This window comes from Cibotium barometz, chromosome 30 (genome assembly GCF_041138505.1).
Source record: "Cibotium barometz isolate CiBa-2024 chromosome 30, ASM4113850v1, whole genome shotgun sequence".
NCBI lineage: Eukaryota > Viridiplantae > Streptophyta > Polypodiopsida > Cyatheales > Cibotiaceae > Cibotium > Cibotium barometz.
The window spans coordinates 44950207-44975210 of NC_141075.1; the positions used below are offsets into that span (position 1 = coordinate 44950207).

General features: G+C 40.0%; 1 protein-coding gene across 1 annotated transcript; it reads right to left on the reverse strand.

Annotated features, from left to right (window-relative positions):
• Positions 1 to 6050: 6050 nt before the first annotated feature.
• On the reverse strand, positions 6051 to 8364 carry LOC147621540 (uncharacterized). The gene is made up of 2 exons (XM_086824584.1): positions 7740 to 8364; positions 6051 to 7639 (listed from the first exon to the last, which is right to left on the reverse strand). The coding sequence occupies exon 2, from the start codon at positions 7605 to 7607 to the stop codon at positions 7122 to 7124; it is 486 nt and encodes a 161-aa protein (XP_086680710.1). The 5' UTR covers positions 7608 to 7639; positions 7740 to 8364; the 3' UTR covers positions 6051 to 7121.
• Positions 8365 to 25004: the final 16640 nt, after the last annotated feature.

A 25004-nucleotide genomic window follows, 5' to 3' on the forward strand; every position in this document is an offset into this window, starting at 1 on the left:
CTTTACGATTGTCCGCTGAGCAATGTTAACCCTTACCCCTCTAGCTTGAATCATGAAGGAGATGAAAGGCAAGAGGCTATGTGAAAATTGAGGTTTCATGCAAAGAGAGGGAAGTGCAGTTTTTGTGGTCTAATACCCAAATTTCAATCGGTAATTACTCATCACTCGGGTATTGGTTTTTAAAATTGATCATATGGCTAGGAAGCTCTGTATATGCTCTTTCCACTCATGTAACTAATTTCTTAATCCTTTATTTCATTGATGATCAGAATTTCTCCCAAAATTGCTAACTTTTAGGCGAATTTTGGTTGTAGTAAAATGCTCATAACTTTTCGCTCGATTGCCCGTTTTTAAAAGTTTTTATATAGACGCGAAGCTCTCTTCAAGCTCTACGTACCTATGTAATCCTCTTTTGTACAGTCTAGATGGGTTTAAAACTGCAATTCTCTGTGTATCTCTATTTTTATAGATTTTTGGCCATTATTTCTTCTTAATAATGATTAATTCCTCTTAATCTCTTATCAAAAAGCAAATCCCATGTGTCTTATTCTCTTGTAAGTGATTGCTATATTCTTTTACTTTAATATGTTCCGTCCAAATCGCCCAATTCGAACGGATGAACCTTACCCCAACATTCCCCGTATGTTTCCGTTCACATAATCCTGAGTCGGAAGATTTTCTTCCAACAAAGAATTGCCCTCTTGTTTGGAGCTACCAGACTGGCAAAAATTCTTGCTTCTCCTGAGCCTTTCATATTTCCTTCCATGAATTATGATCTCACCTTTGATGTGTTTATCTTTATCTTAACCTAGGGAGAGAAAGGGAGGTGAGGAGGCTGTGAGGTTTCATACAAGTGTGTTTTGATTCTAAGAAGTGACCGAAGTCAAAACCCCAACTTTGTGTCACAGTGTCACCAATCTAGGCATTGGCATAAGAGTCTAATGCTGCCTAAGATTTTCTAGTCAAGGGCATAGTCTTGCAACATGGTGTCATGCATAGCACTTCCTTGTACACATTTTCATATCTACATATTGCATACCCAAATATAATAAAATAACATAACAATTATAAAAACTCAAAATCTTGAAACTCGCTACACTCACACACTGTGCACTTTTATCTTAAGACTAGAAGCCTCGACATCAGAAGCCATCATAGTACATTTCGGATGGGGAGGATCTTGGCGGGATATTCTTAGCCGCCCAAGATATAACCCATTGCCTGGATTACCCCTCAATTGCACTTCTTGCACAACATGATGTTCATTTTACTATGAAGCATATAGACACTTGCATTTTTTAAGCACATGCATTAGGAACTCTTATTTGTTTATACATGTGCACATGCATATGCACTTACTCTTGGCTTCACCAATTTTAACATCGACAACAATTAATCTGTACTGCTACATCATGCAATTATCTCAAAACCTTCCAAGGCTCTTATACTTCACACGCCCTATTCATTATTTACCACACTTAAGAAAGCTTAATCATCAATTCAACAACATTGAGGCCTCTACAACGACAACCCAATGGTCTCTTCAGTATGGCTACTCTTCAAATTTCTCCAGACTTTGATTTTCCATGCATAGGTCCGAGGACGGACCTACTTCAGGCAGATCTAAAAAAATAAATATATATTAAAATTTTTTATTTTTCCCAAAATTAGCATCCAGTCATCTCTCTCCCTCATCTCTCTCATATTTCTCTCCGTACTCTCCTTCATCATGGTTTACAAGATGAACATCAAAAAATATAACCATCTAAAAAAATCAACAAATACATTAAAGAAGTTGGCACTATGAAGTTCCATTATGAAGTTTCTACATCAAAGAATTGCATTATGAAGTAATGCCAACATTATTACAAACCTCAAAACTTAGTAGAAAACACACTCATAAGTTTCTACAATGGGCAACAATTGATTGGGTCATATTCCTAATAATTTCTCGTTCTCATTGTTAATGACTCTGTATGTCCTCCAATAAGCAATTGTGCTTGATATTCTAAGCTCAAACATATCTATCGTTGCCAAGCATTCTCTTTTCCTTTGTCAGTACCAAGGTACCTGTGCCAAGGCAAGTCCTAGCCTTACCCGCTCTAGCAAATAACCAACAATAGGAACAAAACCAAGTGCCTATGTACCAAAACCTTTACCTAGAGGAATGTATAGACAACTACAAATGCCATTGCCACCTCCGGGTATTACCACCTCAACCAGTTCTTCCTAGGATAGCACCAGTACAACAATACTCGGTGATGTTACCTGAAGACACTGAGAGTCCTACATGCCATATGACACACATGATCCATAAATTAATACAATCCATATAAACATCCGGAACTGACTCAAAAGGTTGACTACACTTCTTTGTTTGAAGCTATGGTACAACAAAGAGCATGAGATCTCAATAATATGGCACACAGGCCAACTCTTCAATTTTTTCATTACAAGGGCCTGCACCACACCGCATTGCTAAGTGTTTGCACAAAGCTCAAGTTCCAAGTGCACCTTAACCACATAATCAAGTGCCAAACCCAAATATCATACCATATGGTGGCACATGCTACAAATGTGGATTTGAGCATGCTTATAAGGATTTTCCCGATAGGGTAACAACCACCCCAGCGGCAAAGATTACACCATTAACGAGTCTTAATTTGTTAAGCTTGCAAGGTGGACTCATTCACATGGTTCCACTTAATGCAATAACTAGGCTCCAAGCTAAATCAAGGGTAGCAACTAAGGAAACATCCAAGGCCGCTAAAAAACAAAAAAACTCAAGCCTCACCTTCAAAGAAACCTACTAAGAATGATGAAGCCCAAGTAGCAAAAACAATAGAAAATGAAACGGGAAGTCATGGGACCTCGAGAAGAAGCGTGTCGAATAGAAAAATATAGACATGAGAGAAACACCAATTTGGGTCCCAAACAACTGCCTCCCCAAGCATGTGCCAAAAGCATCCCCGCTTGAGTAATTATAGATTTTATTGCATCAAAAATAAGACCATGGCTATTTTAGCCCAACCTTGCTCTACAAGCTTTCTTTTTACAAAAAATGGATAGTAAAATATTTCAAAAATCTCACTCCTGTACAGTCCTCCCAGTTGAGGAGACAACCATCCTCGGTTGTAACTATCAGCACACACAAGTGATTAAACACATTAATCGTTCCCATAGGTGATTAAACACATTAATCGTTCCAACATTGGATTCACTCCCACATTGGATTTACTGCATGCGTTGCACGTGTCTTAGAGTTGATCGGATTCACTCACAATCAAACTCACATAACCTTTACACGCATCACACATGCCTTAGAGTTGATCAGATTCACTCACAATGTCTTCATACGCGTCACACGTATTCACAAAGTTGATCAAATCACACCACATGTCTCATACGTGTCACAGCTGGTTGGATTCACTCACACCACATGTCTCATACGTGTCACAGCTGGTTGGATTCATACGTTCGTAAGTCAAGCTGATAATTGTTGGAAGCTCAACGTGGCTCCATGATAGAAATCATTGAAATAACTTGCACATCATGCTTACACCACACATAACAACTTGCCTACTCTCATGCACAAACTCAAGACTACTCTCATGCACAAACTATGAATACAACATAAACTGCTTAAGAAATAATCACACAACCTAGAATAACGTTGGCCCGAGTTAGGTGCATAATCTGAAAGTCTACTCCAGTTGCAAATCCATGCATATCTATTGGCACATCTAAAGTCATTACATCTAAAATCCAAAGGATGTTGGTAGGTGAGAGTATAGCACTAATCGTTTAATAAAAATAATTATTTCCTTCTTTCTTTCTTTCTTCCCCTTCTTCTTTCTTCGTATTCTTCTTCTTCTTGGTTTTTCTTTCTTTCTTTTACTTCTTCTCTCTCTTCTTCTTCTTTTTCTTCTTCTTCTTTCTTCTCTTCTTTTTCTTCTCCTCTCTTCTTTTTTCTTCTTCTTCTCTTTCCTCTTCTTCTTCTTCTTCTTTTCCTTCTTCTCTCTCTTCTTCTTCTTCTCTTTCTTCTCTCCTCTTCTTCTTCTTCTTCTCTTTCTCTCTCCTCTTCTTCTTCTTCTTCTTTTCTTTCTTCTCCTCCCACAGCTCTCCTCTCGCTACCACGCAGCTACTGTATTATCCCATATAACGTTCTTAAAATTCCACAAAGAAGGTATAGCAGGGAGAAATGGATGTTGTTTGTGTTTGTTTCTTCAAGAGACATCCGCTCACTGCGTCGGTCAGCGTCCATCATATCGCTGCTGTTGGCGGTCGGTATCGATGACGTCATGCCGCTCATGGTGTTGTTACCGTCTCAGGGCTAATGTTCGTGCCGTTGTTGGCTGTTGTTACCATCGACGCTTGTTCGCTCTGGGTAACGTGGGGATCTCCCACCAACGGGGTCTCCCGTTGGGGCTATGCTGTGCCCTTGGCTGTTATGCCGCCAGCTCACTGTTAACGGGCCGTTGTGTCACCAGCTCTCTGACACATCCTCACCTTCACACAGAGGACCAGTAGGTCATGGGCTATCTGAGTGCCCCAAACACACACACCTTTCTGAGACGGAGGGTAACTTGGGTTGCTCTGATAGCTCTTAAACGGGAAGTCGCGAGACCTCGGGAAGCGTGCTCAACAGAAAATAAAGACACAAGAGAAACACCAAATTGGGTCCCAAATACCTCCCAAGTGTGTGCCAAAAGAATCTCCACTTGAGTACTTATAGATTTTATTTCATCAAAAATAGGTTACATTGCTATTTTAGCCCAAGCTTGCTCTACAAGCTTTCTTTTTACAAAAATTGAATAGTAAAATATTTTAAAAATCTCACTCTCGTGCAGAAAACCAACAAAAACCTAATGGACTAGAAACCATGGATAATAAAAAGAAACAGTCCAAGAGCACACGAAAACAAAATGCACGATCAATTGTTAAAAATGACGATCAATTGTTAAAAATGACGATCAAATGCACGATCAATTGTTAAAAATGACGATGTCGTTACGATTGAAAGTGGTTCAGACAAGAGTTCAGAAGTTGCCTCCCATGGAGAAATGACAAATGATCTCCCACCTAACCAAGCTCTTAACACAGGGAAGAAACCCATTAATTTTATGAAAATCTTCCCAAGAAACTTAAGGATCACCCCAACCCAGTGTTGGAATAATAAAGGCTAAAACAAGCTTAAGAGCTTGTACAACAAGTCCAAGCTGACCTAGAGCCGATCTTGGAACAAGTGGTTAAGTATGAATGGTTAAGTATGAACCATTGAGACAACAAGAAATCACACCTGGCTCAGATCTAGAACCAATTGTACAGCCAACAAGAATACCTCAGGACTTGGCAAAGGCCATTTACAAACCAATTTCTATAATAAAAAGGCCACAAAAAGATCCAGTTCAAGAGCCTCTGGCCCCCAAACCATTTCACACAAACCATAAATTTCTTGACTCAATTGTCGAACCACCAATGGAGAATCATGAAATACCTCCAATACCTTCTTAGAGGTAATCGGTTTGATGACTTTATATCATCCCCTTCAAAGCCAAAATCTATGAGAAGGATGCTTTAATATGTCTACTACTATATATGATTGTAGGTGCTAGCCCACCTCCGAGTGAATGTGAGTACCAACCACGGGATATAACAAGTCTCCAAGCCTTCTTGTCCTCAAAAATCCATGTTCCAATAAATTCTCTTTTGAACGGTAACATGCAATTATGGAGAGACTTATCAAACTGGATGAACTGTAAATCAAAAGCCCATGTGGAAGAGCTAGATGAGCTTGAACCATTTCTAATGGGAAAAAGTCCATCTGAGCCTAAGACAAACATGAATATCTGAAAGTTCCCATGAACAAACTGGGACAATACTTTGAGAGTGATGATATGGATGCCATATTACCTATCATGTATAACGAGAAGCAAGTCACAGCAATCTTGGATGGTGGTGCTGGTATTAGTATAACCACCAAGAACTACTGGGAGAAGCCCACCACTCACTGTAGACACTAGTCTCGTGGTCAAACTAGTTGATGATATTGCCAAGTGGACAGGCTCCTATACATGGAAACGGGATGCACATAGTAATGCACCATCATCATATACATGATCAATCATGGAACATCCCTAACACTGCCTCACATACATTCTCATATCTCTCAACATCCTCATATCATAAGCATCCTATTATCATCGAAGGCTATCTCCTCTTAGACTCATACTCCCAATAAACCTCTGCTGCCAAGTGGACCAGCATCCTGTGCATGGACATTAGATGCACATGGCAATGCATCATCACCATGTCAATGATCCACCATAAGTCATCCACATCACCATCCCACATGGGTCCATTCATTCCATCTCATGCCTTTTTCATTTCCCATTCCATGGCCTACCAAAACCACATCCACCCTCTACACTCTGCCTTCTCCTCCTCTGGGCTTGGTCATGTCCTAGCTGCATTCATCAAAAAAATTCCTCACATATAGCCCAACCCCCCATGGTGAAACACTTTCAAGTGTTTCATGCCATTCTTCTACTCCAACTTCATCTGCATTCAAAAAAACCTTCATTCAACTCCAATAACAATAACATGAGCACCATCCAGCTGGATCAAATGGGTATATCATCTCTCTCCATAGCCATCCAGCTGAACCTTCTCTGCCTCTTGGATCAAATATCTGCAGACCATCTTCAAACACCCTCAGAATCTTACCTTTATCAAATGGTTGTATAATGCACGCATGGCTGTCAACTCTCTTCCCAATTCCTCCAGTTCTGTTAGACTTGAACTCTTCATACAGCTCCACATTCTTCTCAACTCTGTGTAGCTTTCATAACTCCATAGACCTCCTGGATCACAGGCTTCATCAAGCATCTATACAGCATACTCTCCTATCACTTGTCCCTCCCTATAAAGCATCTGTACCAGCATCAAGGACAACTCCTTTCTCAAACACCACCTTACCATCACAGAACCTTCCACCCAGATCATCTCTAAGTATATCACCCAAAACAACCACATGAACAAGCTGATTATCTCCCAGCATGGGGTCACAGGCCTTCTTACAGCACTCTTTCCCCTGTAAAATAGCAGCTACATAAACATTATCATATCCACTCTTCATAGCATCCAAGCCTTGGGTCTTCTTCAAACAGCTTTATATGCAAGCAGCAACAACTCCCCTTAGACATAACACCATAGTCACCTGACTGCATACCCATATATCCCACATCCACAGGCTCAGCAACATTTGCAACAATTCCCCCATCATCCACTTCAAGATAGGTAACACTACTGTCATTCAGAGAGGCACATGGAGAAACATTATCTAATTCAGCCTGATTACTCACAACATCCAAGTCTTGAAACTGTTTCACACAGGCTGCATCATGCAGTCTACAATCTTCTTCAACCAGATCTCCACAGACATCTGAATGGATACCCATATCACTCACATCCAAGGATTCAACATCATCAGCAGCAACATCCCTAGCATCATCAGAGAGCTGTCCATTCAGACCACCTCTAATAACCTTGAGTACCGACATCCCATCAAAAGCATCTTCAAAAACAAGATGATTATCCCCCAGCATAGAGTTATAGGTCTTCTGATAGCATTCTTTTCCTGTAAAACAGTATCAACATGGATACCACCATCAAGACCACTTGTCACATCATCCAGACTCTGAATGTCCTTCAAACAATTTGCAAACAACAACCCTTACCTAGCTCAACACAGCCATCTAGCTAGATGTCCACACCGCCTACATCCACCAATGATTCAACATCACTTATAGCACCATACTCATCAACCACATCAAAACAGGTAGCATCCATATCATCAAGAAAGAGATCAACAAGGAATGAAAGAGCATCACTCAACTCATCCTAATCATATCCATCTCTCAATAAGGAATGGAAGAGCATCACTCAGCTCATCCTGATCATATCCATCTCCCATTTTCATTGCCTTCCATGTTTCCTCTTGTACATATCCAAGCTTCTAGTTCACAATACTATCATCCTCCAGATCTGTATCAGCTTTCTTAGAAAGCATCTCAACATTCAGTTCTACAGCTTCATGAATATCATGGCATGGGTTTTTCACCTCTACTTCCAACAAGCTTTGATCCAGGTCTACTTCTTCATCTTCTCCATCAGAAGGCTCTGTAACACAAGCATCAAGGCTTACCTTTACTGGTCAAACCAGCAGCCTCATTTGAAGATCCAACAAGGTCAGCATCATGGCCTACTCTCCTATTGGCCAAAACATTAGCCTGATTCTCCTCTTCATGTACTGCTGCCAACATATTCAAACTGACCTTGGGGTTGCATATGTTTAGGCACTTGCTTTTCTGAGGTTTAAGGAGGATGATAGTCCATTTATCCAGAGGACTAGTGAAGTACAAGCAACTGCATCCATCTCTTCAAAGGGATTACAACAGTTTGTTTGGACTTTTTTTGATTCACAAGGGTTCGGAGGGTATCACTTGAGTTGATAGGTGCTTTTGGACTAGGTGATTTGTGAGCCCCCATTCCTTTTATATGTTTATCTCACTCTTGTGTGGTGTCTGGTGGTGTTATAGAGGCCATCAACCAGAGCCCTCACATGTTTTGGTGCCCCCACTGAGGATTAGAGAGTTCTTGCTAAGCTTAGGCTTTGACCAGCAGGTTGGAATCCACTTGTTGATGAACTTAGGGCTGGATTTGGATATGATGTGTTCAGAGGTGACAAGAGTGAAGATGTCACTTAGTCCTTGAGGAAGATTGAGTTGGTGGCTTTGAACAATAATAGGGATGATGATGCTTACAAGCTGATGATGGTGGATTTGTTACTGGAAGGAGCAGCTAGGGAGTGGTTTGAGGATGTAGCTTCAGATGTTAAAAAGGAAGCTAGGATAAGTCTTAAGCTTCATTAATGAGAACTAATTCTAAACTTCCATTTACTCATTGGATCCTTGATCCTCCCACGGATTCCAGATTCCCTTGTCTATGGAGCTCTTTGGTGTGACAACGGAATGAGGATGCAGATGATCGGCTAGCCACACATAAGAGGAAGTTGCAGATTACCACCACACCTGTGGCTCTTTGGTAAAATTCCCAATGACAAGTTAATCGGTGGAAGACAAGGTGAGTGCTTCTAATTAACAACTAGTGTGCCCAAAAGGCTTAACTCTCAAGCCCACATATGAAACCGTCCTAGAGGAGGCTATTTGTTATGTGAGTGAATTTTCTTGATAAAATTAGAGTTAGAGATGAGAGTATATGAATATCTCTAAACAATTAAAAAATAAAAAAAATTGTGATAAAAATAGTATCTTTATAATAGAGATCTCTAAAAGTAGGTCGGCATGTGATCTTTCCCTTTCTGCACTAAAAAAATAAAATAAAATAATATCCCTTGCAAAAAAAAGTAGGTCGACTTTTGCATACGGTCGAGTTTAGCAAAACAGTCCGCGCTAATTTGTAGACCAAGCCTATTCCCGTAATTTTAAGTACCAACTCAATTATATTCTTGTGAAAAAACCAGAGAGTTGTAACTACAAGTTGCAGGCCTATGCCTGCATACAAGGAGCCAAGACAGGCTAAGACAGGTAAACGTCTACAGGGAGTATCAGTTTCTCTTATTGTTTTTCATATATGGTTTAATTATTTCATGAGTGTGTGAGAGATATATATATATATTAAACATGGTTTGTAAGAATTGTAGGTTCCTTGGATGAAGCTCTCTTTTTTTTCCATCTTCTCTTTTCTCCTCTGATGAGAAGATGTATTGATTGTATCAAATTCCTTCATACCTTAATAAATCATCAAAATACTCGTATATGAGACCGCGAGTATCACATATGGGGGGAAGATTGGACTCAATGCTTTTGTCTTGTGTTGATAAATATTTTTTCGTTTAAATTGTTCGTTTAATTCTTCTTCTAAGGTTGATGTATTAACTTGTAGATAACTTATTTAAAGCAATTGTAAAATTTGTTGAAATCTTGTACTTAGAGGAAAGATCCTGTAATACTATTCCATGGATTACAAGTAAAGGCTAGAAGTAAGCTAAAGTCACCTATCTACATCTTCAGGTTATAAAATTTACGCTGAGGAGAATACTCTTTTTTATATAAAGGGGCTTACACCCACCCTCAAGCCAACAAGTTCTAAAATTTATGCTGAGGGGATATAAAAGGGCTTACACTCAAGCCAACAAGGCTAGGAAGGTGTATCCTTTTAACATTGTGCATGTGGCCTAAACCGAGGAAGGAGAAGATGATGAGAAACTTAATGATGCCCTCCCCTTTTGAATATCCTAAAACTTGAAGACAAAGATGCAGGAGGATCTAGGCCATTCAAGGAACTCTTGCCATCAGTTGAAGGCTATGTTTAGATATCAAGCTAAGGAAACATCCAAGGCTTCCAAATAAGCGAAAAGCTCAAGCTTTAACTTTGAAGCAAGTAGAGCCTAAGACACAAGCCCCAAAGGCTATAATAGCCCCTAAAAAGGTTGAGGACTAGAAGCAGAGGTCTAAAAGAAGAAGACATCAAAGATCACGTTAGCAAAAGATACAATAGCCCCTAAAAATGTTGAAGGACTAAAACCAAAGGTTCAAAAAGAGAAGACATCAAAGAGCATGCAAGCAGAAGATATGCAGAGTCAATTGTCAAGGAGATGACATAGTGGCCATTAAAAGTGTTAGAATGAGAGCTCCAAAGCTACCTCCCTTATGGAAATAGTGAGCAATTTCTCACTTAAAACTCTTCCTAAAGAGAAGAAGCCGCAAAGTTAATTATCATGGACATGACATAGTGACAGTTTGAACGTGGTTGTAAGAAGAGCTCTGAAGCTACCTCTCTTTGGAAATAGTGGTTGGAAGAAGAGCTCTGAAGCTACCTCTCTTTGGAAATAGTGAGCGATTTCCCACTTAAACCAACACTTCCTAAAGAGAAGAAGCCCTTATGGAAATAGTGAGCAATTTCCCACTTAAACTAACTCTTCCCAAAGAGAAGAAGCCCTTATGGAAATAGCAAGAAATTTTCCACTTAAACTAACTCTTCCCAAAGAGAAGAAGCCCATTGATTACAATAACCTTCCCATGAAAAGCAAAGAGTACCACAATTCTATTCTATTTTAGAGAAGGAGCCCAAGAGGAAGGCTAAACTTGTGAGGGAGAGCATGTTAAAAGCCTTAATGAATCAAACCTATATAACCATCCTCAAAAGGCCTCCAAAAGAGCTAGTTCTAGAGCCTCTTCCTCAAGAAAAACCAATTCAACCAGATCCTCGTGGGGGAGGGGGGGTCACTCATAAATATGTAAACATAGCACGTGAGTTCAATAGAAGGGATTTTTAAAATCCTTTTTTACACATTTTTTACATACATAAGGGTACCATTTAAAGGGGGTATTCACTGATTGAATAGGAAAAGGGTGTGTTTTATTCATGAAAAATTTACAGATAAGGGGTTTTAAAGTAGGCCTTAAATGCACGTGATACAGAGGGTTTATATATAGTGGACCCCCTGAGACTAGATCCCCCATTGGTAGACGTAGCGAAAGTGGACTCATTTTGGGAGGTGAAAGTTGGCCTTCCATGGGTCATCATAGTCATCATAATATTTTTCTTTGAGGGCAATAACTTCACTTTTTCCCCTTTGGATGCACCACCTCATGTGGAAGACTCCTTGCACATCCCTTACACGATATGGCAAATCCTATCCCACCTTCAAGTGAGTTTATATATTGGTTACAGTGTAACTAATCCTTGAAGATAGGTCTAAAAGTAGGGAAGACTCATCCCATGGGACATTCTCACTAGTGAGTGTGATACAACTGTCTAAAACTACTTTAGTTTTAATATTTGTAAATGCTGGATAGTGAAGATGAGAACCTAGGACTCTAAGCCTCTTCTAGAGCCTAATGACTCTAAGAATTGGATTTGTGTCTTGGCAACCATCAACACCCTTCCACAAAAGCTTAGAACAAGGTGCAAGACTAGATGGGATGGAGATAACCTCACTAGATAGGATAGAGATAATTTAGTGTAGCATTCCTTTTGGGAGCCAAAAGTCACTTTGAACCAAGGGTAACTACTAGTGACTCATGTAATGATGACTCCTCTATGGAAGAAGCCACTTCTGGATTGCCACAATCACCCAACCAAAGAAGAAGACCATAGTCACCCAACCAAAGAAGAAGACCATAGTCACCTAACCAAAGAAGAATACCATCACATAGGAAGCCTAAGAAGTATGTCCTCCCCATGTGGAGGACCTTCATTGTCTTCTCTATGGATCCCTCCTCTATGGAAGAAGCCACTTCTACATTGCCCATAGTCACCCAACCAAAGAAGAAGAGCACCACATAGGAAGCCTAAGAAGTATGTACTCCCCATGTGGAGGACCTTCATTGGCTTCTCTATATTAAGGTTGTGCATTCACATGTAGGACCAACTTCAGACAAAGGGAAATAGACCTAAACAAGATAACCCACGATCTCTAAGCAAGCCAAGATCTATTGAGTTGCCAGTCAACAAAATCAAGGTAGGGGTAGAGAAGGAAGCTAAACTCAAAGAGCTCAAGAGGAAGATCTAAGGCAAGTGTTTGAATACTTCAAGTCCTACAATAGTGGGGATAGGGTGGTACATTGCAACAATAAGGCTCAAAGAATCCCGAGCAAATAGAGCCTCATGTGAAACTCTTTGAGGTAAAGGAAGTAAACCTTGCTAGCCTTATTGAAGAACCTAAGCCAGCATGCCAAAGACCTCACCCCTAAGTAATTAGGAGAGTTGGTGGCCTTGCTCAAAGAATTTTAAAATGTTTTCTCTTGGACACACCATTCCTCTCACTAAAGAAGCAAAATGATTAACGTAAAGAGCCTACCACACGAATCCTACCCTCTCCACCTTCCAATGCTTGATATGTGTAGCCTTTAAGGACCTCCTTCAGAAGATCTTGGAGATATTGTAGATGAAATCTGTGTGTGGTCAAAGTGGAAGGAGAATCTTGCTCATCGTAGACTAGTTTTGAGAGATAATGACTCTATTACATCTCATCAAACCCACTTAAATACCAATTTTGGATGAAGCATGATTTTATTCTTGGACACATTATTGTTTTCAAGAATGGCATCTCCATAGACAAGAATAAGGTCAGTGTGATCTTGGAATTAACACCACCCATTAATAACTACAAGAAGGTGCAAAGATTTGTGGGGCACATTGTAGCCATTTACATGGTAGTGATGAGTGAACATAAGCTTAATAATGGATCGGGCCACTTTTTCCCTCCTTAGGAGGTTTTTTCTCCCGAAGCATGTGTACCTACTCTTATGAGTATGTGCAAGTGACCTTATTATGTCACTTCACTCATTCTCATTAATCTATTAATGAATGTTGTGCTTCTCTCTATCCTTGCTTGCTTATTGCATCTGTGTGTGAGTTGCTATCTTTGTCTCCACTCCAACAGCTAATATCATAGCGGATTCTCTTAGTCCTCACCACCTTGTTGTCTCCTCCTCAATTTTATCTTTGAATTGTCTCAAATTGAGCTATCCTCTTAGGTGGAGAAGGTATACCCTATAGTGTGGTGTTAACTATGTTAGTAAATTTTATACTTTTCGAGCCATTTTGCATTTGTTTCAGGGTTCATTTGTAATGATGTAAGGTTTTCATTGCAAACATCTCAGGGGATTGTCAATTCAAATTGTCTTTATTCAATTGTAAAAGTTTTTTGCACTACAACATGTGTAGAAAGGGGCCGTCATTGCTACTTCTCCATCGTCTACCATCAACATCATTGTTTCGAGCTCATCATCAACAGTTTAGCATCATCATCATTGTCATCAACTTTTGCTTCCTTGCCCCCCATTCGCATTTTTACACTCTACAGAGTTGCCAAAGCTTGAGGCACATGTCAAACATGTATGTGAGGGTTTTGGGCAAGATGCAAAGGACATCATTCCCAAAATATGGATTAGTAAGGGTTTTCCATAAATAATAGCTTATACATAGTGATATATATGGTCCTAAGAGAACACTGTATATAGATTAGTAAGGGTCTTTCATAAATTACAGCTTATACATAGTGATGTATATGGTCCTAGGACACCGTCACAATTGGAAATATCTCTACTTTGTGACTTTTATTGATGACTATTCTAGGCACACTTGGTTTATCTGTTGAAAGGAAAATCAAAGGTTTTACATACTTTAGACACTTTGTTTCTATGTCTACATGTAAAGTTAACACCCTTTGTACAGATCAAGGGGGGGGGTATATGTTAAAGGAGTTTCATGAATATACGGCTAAAAGAGGCATGAAACATCAATGCACGATGCCTTACAAACCTCAATAAAATGGTGTGGCTAAGAGAGGAAAAATAGATCTCTCATGGAGATAGCACATTGCATGATTAATGGCCATAATTTATCTCGCTATTTTTTTGTTGGAGGTAGCTATGTGTGCCATGTATGTGCTAACCAGATACCCCACTAAGGCCTTGTAGATAATAACCCCTTATGAAGCTTAAAATGGTAGGAAGCCCTCCGTGGCTCATTGACATATTTTTGGTTATCTTTCTAATGCTCTTATGCTTGAGCAACAATGCAATAAGGTGGATGATAAGGTTGGGATACAACAAAGGTTATAGACTCTACCATCTGGCCACAAGGTAGATTTTGGTGAGAGTAGAGATATTGTCTTTGTTAAGAACTTAGTTCAACCCATACTTTTATGTAAAAAATAGCAAAATGTATACTCACAACATTCTTTTGATACACCTCTACCATTGTACAATGTTGGGCAACCATATGTGAAGCAACCATATGATATACTCACAACATTCTTTTGATACACCTCTACCATTGTACAATGTTGGGCAACCATATGTGAAGCAAATGAATGCTCAATAAGGTGCTACAAATCAACCCATACTAGCTGAAAAGCAGCTCAAATTTTAGCCCACAGATAAGGCTATTGATTAGGCAATTGTGGATGATGCAGTGAATGAGGAAAGGGAAGCCATATAGGCATCCAAGAGTATGTCGAAATGGGTGGTGTAAACATTATAAGATAACAAATTAGCTACTCCTTTTCCTAACAAGACACGTGTTGGTTCTCATCATGTATCTTATCCCTTTGTAGATCATGCTCTCATTGCTCCCAATATATGCAATGAAGAGGAACATGTTTCCTTTGAGAAAGCACAAGAAGGATAGAGGCCATGCAAGATGAGTATGACTCAATTCACAAAAATGACACTTGGTATTTGGAAGATTTGCCTTATAATAAAAAGTTCATTTTGGTACAAAGTGGGTTTATAAGCTCAAGCGTAAGCATTTGTGACCACTAAAAGGTAAGGATTATTGCAAAGGGTTATACTCACGAGAAGGACGTGGATTATGATGAGACCTTTACACACATGTCTGGTATGATTGTAATCATGTGTATTATTGCATTAGCAATGCATCATGGTTGGAATGTATATTAGTTGTAATCATGTGTATTATTGCATTAGCAATGCATCATGGTTGGAATGTATATTAGTTGGATATCAAGACTGCCTTCTTAAATGGTGATTTTCATAAGGAGGTTTATGTATCTCAATCTCGTGGTTTTGTTGAGAAAGGACATGAGTCTAAAGTATGCACGTTAAGAAAAGATTTATATGGCCTTAAGCAAGCTCCCAAAGCATGATGGTATAAGAAGATAAATGTATACTTAGTTACAAATGGTTTTTGTAACAGTCCAACTGTGAGGGAACCCTATTAACCCCATTTTGGGCTTAACAAAAATGCTCTCTACTACAAAGGAGAGTATCACAATAAGTGTCATGTAAAGGCACTATAAACATTGTATATATTATGAGAAAAGCTAGCAAATAACCAGGCTTAGTGTCGTGTAAAGGCACTATAAACATTGTGCATACTATGAGAAAAGCTAGCAAATAACTAAGCTTAGTAAGCTAGGGTTTAATTTTGAGTGCCCAAGTGTGAATAAGGGCCATTTGTATATAAGTCAATTTCTCATAATGCAATGAGACAATCTCTCTTTATGCTACATAAGCTTTAGGTATCTTCTTGCTTTTTACTCTTGTGTGTGGAGAGAGAGAGAGAGAGAGACACAGAGACAGAGACAGAGATCCCTCTTACTATGTAAACGATTTTGATTGATTATGGAAAAATATTTGTGTTCATTATTTTATGAAAAATATGTAAGTAAAAATAAATTTAAGCCTTTTTCAAATAAATTGTACACAAATAAAAGGAAAGACCCCCGGTGCACATATACACACACCTACAAATTAAAATAGATTTAAAAATATATAAATGAATTAGGGAAAAATATTTAAATCAAGTTTCACTTATTAATTAAAATATTAGAATATTGGTTATAGTACAGCCTACACATGTTCGCAATGTTCCTCCTACACACCGAAACAACTCAAATGGGATACCAAAGATGCACATGCACATGCACTTATTGCCCTCTCCTGCAACAACAAACACCAAGTTATTCCTCATATCTAATCATGTTTCTCTACTAAGAATGCATGGAATATCCTTGCATGTTTCTCTACTAAGAATGCATGGAATATCCTTGCATCTCTATATCAAATCTGCAATGAAGCCCGAGTTGCCTATCTTTGGAAAAAGCTTGCCTTGGAGCATCTGACAAAGGGTGAATCTATGGATGCATTTCTGACCCGTGATAAGGATCTGTGGGAGCAACTAATCAATATTGATGAGCTTATTTTCCATATACTTCTCTTGTCTCTACTCTTCTCAATGGCGTGCATGAATTGTATCAGGGATTTGCTACCACACTCCACCTCCTGATAAAGGGCAATTCAAACTTGTATACATTTGATGAGTTGGTGCCTTTTCTACTTCAAGAAGAGTAGTCTTGTTCCAATCAAAACAATATGCTTGCTTTCGATTAGGCATTTGTTGCCTCCCATCATGGCAAAGGAAAATCTATGGCTCCACCTTGTGCTAAGCACCCACCTAGTCAGATAACCTGCCCAATCAGATAACCCTAAGCCTAAGGGCAAAGCACCCGCCCAATCAGATAACCCTAAGCCTAAGGGCAAAGCACCCGCCCAATCAGATAACCCTAAGCCCAAAGAGGAGCCAACTGAGAAGAAGAAGAGATGCAATTGCTATCTTAAACCTAGTCATGTTTTGGAGGACTGTCGGAAGCGGAAGGAAAGTGAGAAGAAGAAGAAGTAGCAAGGACTTGCCACTACCAGTGACAATGCACGGGAAGAAAAATTTGCACATGATGACTATGCACTGACAGTAACATACAATGATCTACTTGCCTCTTATCTGTCCTTGTCAGATCTTGACTAGTACTTTGATTCCAGTGCCACTAATGAAAAGATGCAGGGGGGGAAGAGAGCTTGAGCTCTTGCAAGCACACACACACTCACACAAACCCTAGAAGAGAACACATAAGGTGAGAGGTTGAAAATTCTTCTTCTTCTTCACACAATAAAAGAGGTCTACAAAGAAGATAAAGTGACTAATACACATAATAGAGTATATACAAGCAGTCCATAATGTGAACACGCTAAGTGGAGTGGGTAGGTGTGGACTACCTGGTGTAGTTCAGCTGCTGTAGAATCTTTGGCGAAGATATGCTACCAAACTCGCCAGTGATGTAAATGTTGAACGGTCATGCAGGCGCCTCGTGAGTGTCAGCTCATGTTGATCTTGACATCTCAACACTCCCCCTCAAGCTCAACTACTCCAGCTCATGAACTCCAAGCATATCTCAAAATCTACAGAGCTTCTCAGCTCCCAAGGCCTTCATGAAGATGTCAGTGACCTGATCCTGTGTGCTGACGTAGGCTAAGTCAATGTCGCCTGCTAAGACTCTCTCGTTCCCCTGATGAAGTGGTAATGCACCTCAATGTCCGCACATGGAAGATGCCTTGACTATTTCCATGCCACAGCTTCAGCGTGACACTGAGCTTTGGCATGCTCAGTTTGGTCACTTGAATTTTCCATCTCTTCTGTTGCAGTTAGCGTCAAGCTATGGTTCATGAGCTACCGCCTATGCAACTCCCCCACAAGCATTTATGCAAGGGATGTATACTGGGAAAGATGCATCGTCCGTCCTTTCCAAAAGATAGCACTATCGACGCTACTTGCCCATTGGAGCTAGTACACAGTGATCTCTATGGACCTATGCAAGATCCCTCCTTCACTGGACATCTGTACTTCATGACTTTCATTGATGACTACACATGCTTCTACTGGGTGTATGTTCTGAAAAAGTCAAGTCAGATGCCTTCTCAGCTTTTTGTCAGTTTCTTCCTCTTGCTGAAAATGCTTGCAATCATAAGCTGATGACATTGTGTACTGATAGAGGGGGGGAATATTTGTCAAATGAGTTTACTGCTTTCATGCTGTCCCATGGCATTTCTCATCATCAGTGTACTACTCCTTATACACCACAGCAGAATGGTGTGGCTAAACATCAAAATTACACACTCATGAAAATGGCCAGGTGTATGCTCAAAAGCAAGGACCTGCCTTCTAGATTTTGGCTTGAAGCGGTCATGTGTGCCAATTATGTACTACATCGTTGTCCAATTAAAGCCTTGAAATCTATGATAGCTACGTAGCTTGGAATGGCAGAATTCTATCATTGCTCATATGCGTGTATTTGGTTGTTTGGCTTATGTGTATATACCAACACAGCACAGACATACGCTTGAAGCAAAGGCTTTGAAATGTATTTTTGTGGGGTATAGCAGTGAAAGTAAAGGATATCGGCTATATGTTATGTCTAATTGGAAGCTGATTGTATCCAAAGATGTCATCTTTGATGAATATGCATCTCAACCCATGCTTTCCTGTCAGCTACATCCAGCCATTGATGCTCTAGATGTATTTGATACATTTCTGCCTTTGTTTGGTACTGGTGCCGACTCCTCTAAGCCCTCCTTGGCTCCAACTCAACCACCTACTCTACAAACATCAGTAGATTTAGCAGTTCCACAATCTCCCTATTGCTCCAGATCCACAACCCTTTAATCAAAATGCCTTGGATGATGCATTAATTGAAGAGGATACAGCTATTCATAATTCTCAGCTCATTTTGCGTTGGCTTTGGGCTACTTTGCGTGAAAGCAAGGTGCCTAAACCTTTGCCAAGAAGAACTCAAGTTGCCTCTAGACATGCATCTCATTTTGTAGACACAACCCTTGTCTCACTACCGCATTGAATGAGGAACCGCTTTCTTAATTTGATACCTTGGAGGATGACAATTGGGTTTCAACCATGCGTTCAAAATTGGATTTCATTGCCAGAAATGATACATGGGAGTTATGTGATCTGCCTGTCGGCAAGCGTGCTATAGAAACCAAGTGGGTGTTTAAGCGCTGAAACGGAATCTTGACGACTCTGTTGATTGGTATAAGGCTCGATTAGTCACCAAGGGCTATGCCTAGAGGAAAGGCATTGACTATGATGAGAATTTTGCACCTACATCACGTATGATGACCATTTGTACTCTGGTTGCATTGGTTGTGCATAAAGGTTGGAACATACATCAGTTAGATGTCCAAATTCCATTTCTAAATGGTGATCCGTAGGAAGAGGTTTATGTCACACGACGTTCTGGCTTTATTCAGCAAGGTGCAAAGCATCAGGTATGCAAAGCGCACAAAGCACGATATGGCCTTAAATAGGTTCCTTGTAGTCAATATCAGACGATACATGCCTACTGCTCTCTTGCCTATTTTAAAATAGCCCCACTGAAAAGCACTCTTTATGTCCGCAAAGATAGGGATCATCTCCTTATCCTCAATCTTTATGTGGAGGATCTGCTCATGAGGCAGGCCCTAACGAGGGGCACATTGTAGCTTTCATTCGTCGACCTGTAGAATACATTTGATGTTTCTGACATGGGTCTTCTGCATTAATATTTGGGTATCTAGTTTGTTTCGTCTAAGGGGGACATCATGTTATCTCAGAGAAGATACATTCAACATCAGCTCTTAGAACGCTTTTAAATGACAAATTGCAAACATGTTTCTACTCCTGTGGAAACCCGATCTTCGTCGACTGTCAAAATCGAGGACTCTTCTGAGCCCTTTGATGTAGCCACCTATTAGGAAGCTATCAGATGCCTTATATATCTATGAAATACCCATATGGATGTCCAATATGCAGTGCGCAAACAATTGAGTAGGTTTATGCATTATCCCAACACTCGACATTGGCAAGTAGTAAAGCGTGTCTTTTGCTACCTTCAAGGCACTTAGCACTCGGCATTAGCAAGCAGTGAAGCGTGTCTTTTGCTACCTTCAAGGTACTCAGCACTATGCATTATTTTATAGCAGTGCATCTTCTTTATGCTTGTCTACCTACACTGATAGCGATTGGGTAGGATGTTCCCACACAAGAGTGCCAACCGGTGGTGGATACTATTTCCTTCTTGGCAACTCATGCATCTCATGGCTTAGTAAGAAGCACTCGCGTCAATAGTAGCCACATCCAGTTGTGAAGCTAAATACAATGCAGCATTCATAGCTAATGTGGAGTGTGTTTTGCTCCACCGTCTTTTGGCTAATCTTGGTATTAGACAAAATTGTGCTACCACCCTTTACACTGACAGTCAGAGCACAGTAGTAGTTGCGTGGAATCGAGTTTTCCATGCACGAACAAAGCGCACTATGTCAAGGAACAAGTCCATGCTAGAGAGATAAACTTGACCTACATGTCGACACAAGCCAATGTGGCAAATGAATTTACCAAGCCCTTTCCAAGTTTGAGGCTTTCTGACAAGCTCTAAACTTATTACTTCTACCAAGATAGTCTACTACACCTTGTATCCGTTTATGCTATTGACTTCAGGGGGGTTTGTTAGCCATCTACCTCTGAGAAGTTTAGATGTGAAACTAAGCTGATCATGGGCACTTTTTACCCTATGATGGCAAGGGTTTTTTCTCATGAGAACACACCCTTAGTGTGTTGGTACTTCACTCACTCATTATCTCATTTGAGTACGCTATCGTCTCTGTCAATCTCTAAGCTTGTGTGTATGTTTTGTCTGTGAGTCTATGCAGAGCATCTTCTTTCATATCCAACATCTCTAAGGTCACGACACATTGGAAACTAGGGAGATAGAATACACATTGGAACCAAATGTGCTCTAATGGTGACCAAACTTTGCAAGTGTGTACATATGGATCCCATCCTCACTCTTACAAAGTTTTGGCCACCATTGGACACATTGAAATGCAAAGTGTAGTCCAAAGGCCCAATTTCAAGGGGGCTCTCTAAGGTCACGACACATTACTACAAACTAGAGAAATGGAATGGACATTGCAATCAATATGCACCCCATCCTCACTCTTACAAAGTTTAGTCACCATCAGAGCACATTTGAATGCAATGTGCAGGCCAAAGGCCCAATTTTGAGGCCACGACACATTGAAAACCAGAAAAATGGCACATACATTACAAGCGAATGTGCTCCTATAGTGACCGAACTTTGCAAGTATATATGTGTGGATGCCACCCTCACTCTTGCAAAGTTTGGTCACCATCAAAGCACATTTAGTTGTAAAGTGCAGCCAAAGGCATAATTTCAAGGGGGCTCTCTAAGGCCACAACACATTGAAAATCGGGCAAATGGTTCACACATTGTAACCAAATGTGCTCTGATGGTGACCAAACTTTGTAAGTATATTATGTAGACCCACTCTCACTTTTCTAAATTTTGGTCACCATCAGAGCACATTTATTTGCAAAGTACGAGCTAAAGGTCCAATTTCAAGGGGGCTCTCTATGGTCACATGGGAAACCATGCAAATAGAACACACATTGCAACCAAATGTTCTCAATGGGGTGACCAAACTTTGCAAGTGTGTATGTGTGGACCGCATCCTCACTCTTACAAAGTTTTGTCACCATCAGAGAGCATTTGAATGCAATGTGCACACCAAAGACCCAATTTTGAGGGGGCTCTCTAAGGCCACAACATATTGAAAATCGTGAAAATGGCACGAACATTGCAACCAAATGTGCTCCACCCATCGATGGTAACCAAACTTTGCAAGTGTATATGTGTGGACCCCACCCCCATTGTTGTAAAGTTTGGTAACCATCGGAGTATATTTGATTATAATGTGTGGGCCAAAGGCCCAATTTCGAGGGGACTCTCTAAGGCCATAACACATTGAAAACTAGGCAAATAGAATGGACATTACAACCAAATGTACTCCAATGGTGACCAGACTTTGTAACTGTGTATGTGTGGACCCCACCCTCACTTTTGCAAAGTTTGGTCACCATCAAAGCACATTTAGTTGTAAATTGTGGGCTAAAGACTCGATTTTGAGGGAGCTCTCTAAGGCCATGGCAAATGGTTCAAATGTTACAAACTGAATGTACTATAATGGTGACCAAACATTGCAAGTGTGTATATGTAGGCCCCACCCTCACTCTTGCAAAGTTTGGTATCCATTGGAGCACATTTGAATGCAATTTGCAAGCCAAAGGTCCAATTTCAAGAGGGCTCTCTAAAGTCCCAACACATTGGAAACCAAGCAAATAGAACGCACATTGTGACCAAATGTGCTCTGATGGTGATGACTAAAATTTGCAAGTGTGTACATGTAGACCCCATCTTCACTCTTGTAAATTTTGGTCACCATCGGAGCATTCTTGAATGCAATGTGTGGGCTAGGGGCCCAATTTTGAGGGGGCTCTCTAAGGCCACGACACATTTAAAACCAGGCAAATGGCATGGACATTGCAACCAAATGCGCTCCAATGGTGACCAAACTGTGTAAGTGTGTATATGTGGATGTCACCCTCTCTTACAAAGTTTGGTCACCACATCGAAGCACATTTAGTTGTAAAGTGTGGGCCAAAGGTCCAATTTTGAGGGGGCTCTAAGATCACATTAAAAACCAAGCAAATGGAATGCACATTAAAAACCAAGCAAATGGAATGCACATTACAACCAAATGTGCTCTGATGGTGATCAAACTTTGCAAGTGTGTATATGTGGATGCCACCCCTCATTGTTGTAAATTTTGGTCACCATCAAAGCACATTTAGTAGTGTAGACCAAAGACCCGATTTCGAGGGGGCTCTCTAAAGTGATGACACATTGGAAACAATGCAAATGGAATGCACATTGTAATCAAATGTGCTTCGATGGTGACCAAACTTTACAAGTGTGTATATATGAACCCATTCTCACTCTTGCAAAGTTTTTTCACCTCGAAGCGCTCTTAAATGCAATGTACGGGTTGAAGGCCCAATTTCGAGGAGGCTCTCTAAAGTGACGACACATTGAAAACCAAGCAAATGGAACCAGGCAAATTGCAATCAAATGTACTCCGATGGTGAGACCAAACTTTTTAAGTGTGTATATGTGGATCCCACCCTCAATCTTGCTGCAAAGTTTAATCACCATTGGAGTGCTCTTGAATGCAATGTGCGAGCTAAAGGCCCAATTTAGAGGGGGCTCTCTAAGGCCATGACACATTGAAAATCGAGCAAATGGCATGTACATTGTAACCAAATGTGCTCCGATGGTGACTAAACTTTTTAAGTATGTATATGTGCACCCCACCCTCACTCTTGTAAATTTTGAGCACCATCCAAGCATATTTGATGGCAATGTGTAGGCCAAAGGCCCAATTTCGAGAGGTCTCTCTAAGGCCACATCTCTAAGGCCATGACACATTGAGAATTAAGCACCCTAACATGTACATTATAACCAAATATACTCTGATTGTGACCAAACTTTACAAGTATGTATATGAAGACCCACCTTCACTCTTGCAAAGTTTGGTTAACATTGTCTAGAGCACATTTGGTTGCAATGTGCAAGCCAAAGGCCCAATTCTGAGGTGGCTCTTTAAGGCCATGACACATTGAAAACGAGGCATCTGGCATGCACATTATAACCAAATGTGCAATCCAAAGGCCCAATTCTGAGGTGGCTCTCTAAGACCATGACACATTGAAAACGAGGCATCTGGTATGCACATTATAACCAAATGTGCTCGATGGTAACCAAACTTTGCAAGTGTGTATATGTGTATATGTGGACCCCACCCTCACTCTTGCAAAGTTTAGTCACCATTAAAGCACATTTGGTTGCAATGTGTAGACCAAAATGCCACCAAATAAATAAAGACCAAAAAAGACAAAACATTAGTGAAAGAAAAAGACATGTTTGGATAAGTTTGTGAATGTGAATGCTTGCATGTATTATGTAGGTGCATGTGAGTGTGTGTGTATGTGTAAATGTGTGTGCATTATAGAGGTACATGTGCATGTATGTGTGTGAATGTTTGTGTGCATGTGTACAAGAGGGAGAAATGATACACTTCTAGATATGGAACTAAAATGGGATGATGTACAAATATAAGAGAATAATACATAAAAGAAATTATGAAACTACAATATAATGGTGCTAGCCTAGCTATGTAAAAAAAGTTATAATTAATTTTTTTTATTTTTCTTTAATTAAAAATTATTTTTTGCATAGCTCGATAGAGTAACATAACTCGATCAAGTCATGTAAAAGAAGTTAATTTTTTTTAATTTGGTTTTTTTCGAAAACAATTTGGGAAAAATTTTAGATTTTTTCTTTGCAATGTCATCAGTGCATCCTTACACATAAATGCCATGGGCTATGTAAGTAACTCAATCGAGTTACATATTGGGTATCCACGTAGGCAACTCGTATATTGATCGAGTTCCATTGTGTATGTGCACCACATAACTCGATCGAGTTATGTGGTACTAACGTGGATGTCCATCACGTAACTCATTCGAGTTATGTGGATGTCCACCTCCTATCTTGATAAAATATACGTGGATATCCACCATGTTACTCGATCAAGTGACCCATATTGTATAACCACCCTTACACCAAAGTGTACAAAGAGAGCCAAAAACAGTGCTGAAAATACTTAGCCATGATCTAGATGTACATAGGTCTATAAGGGCCAACAACG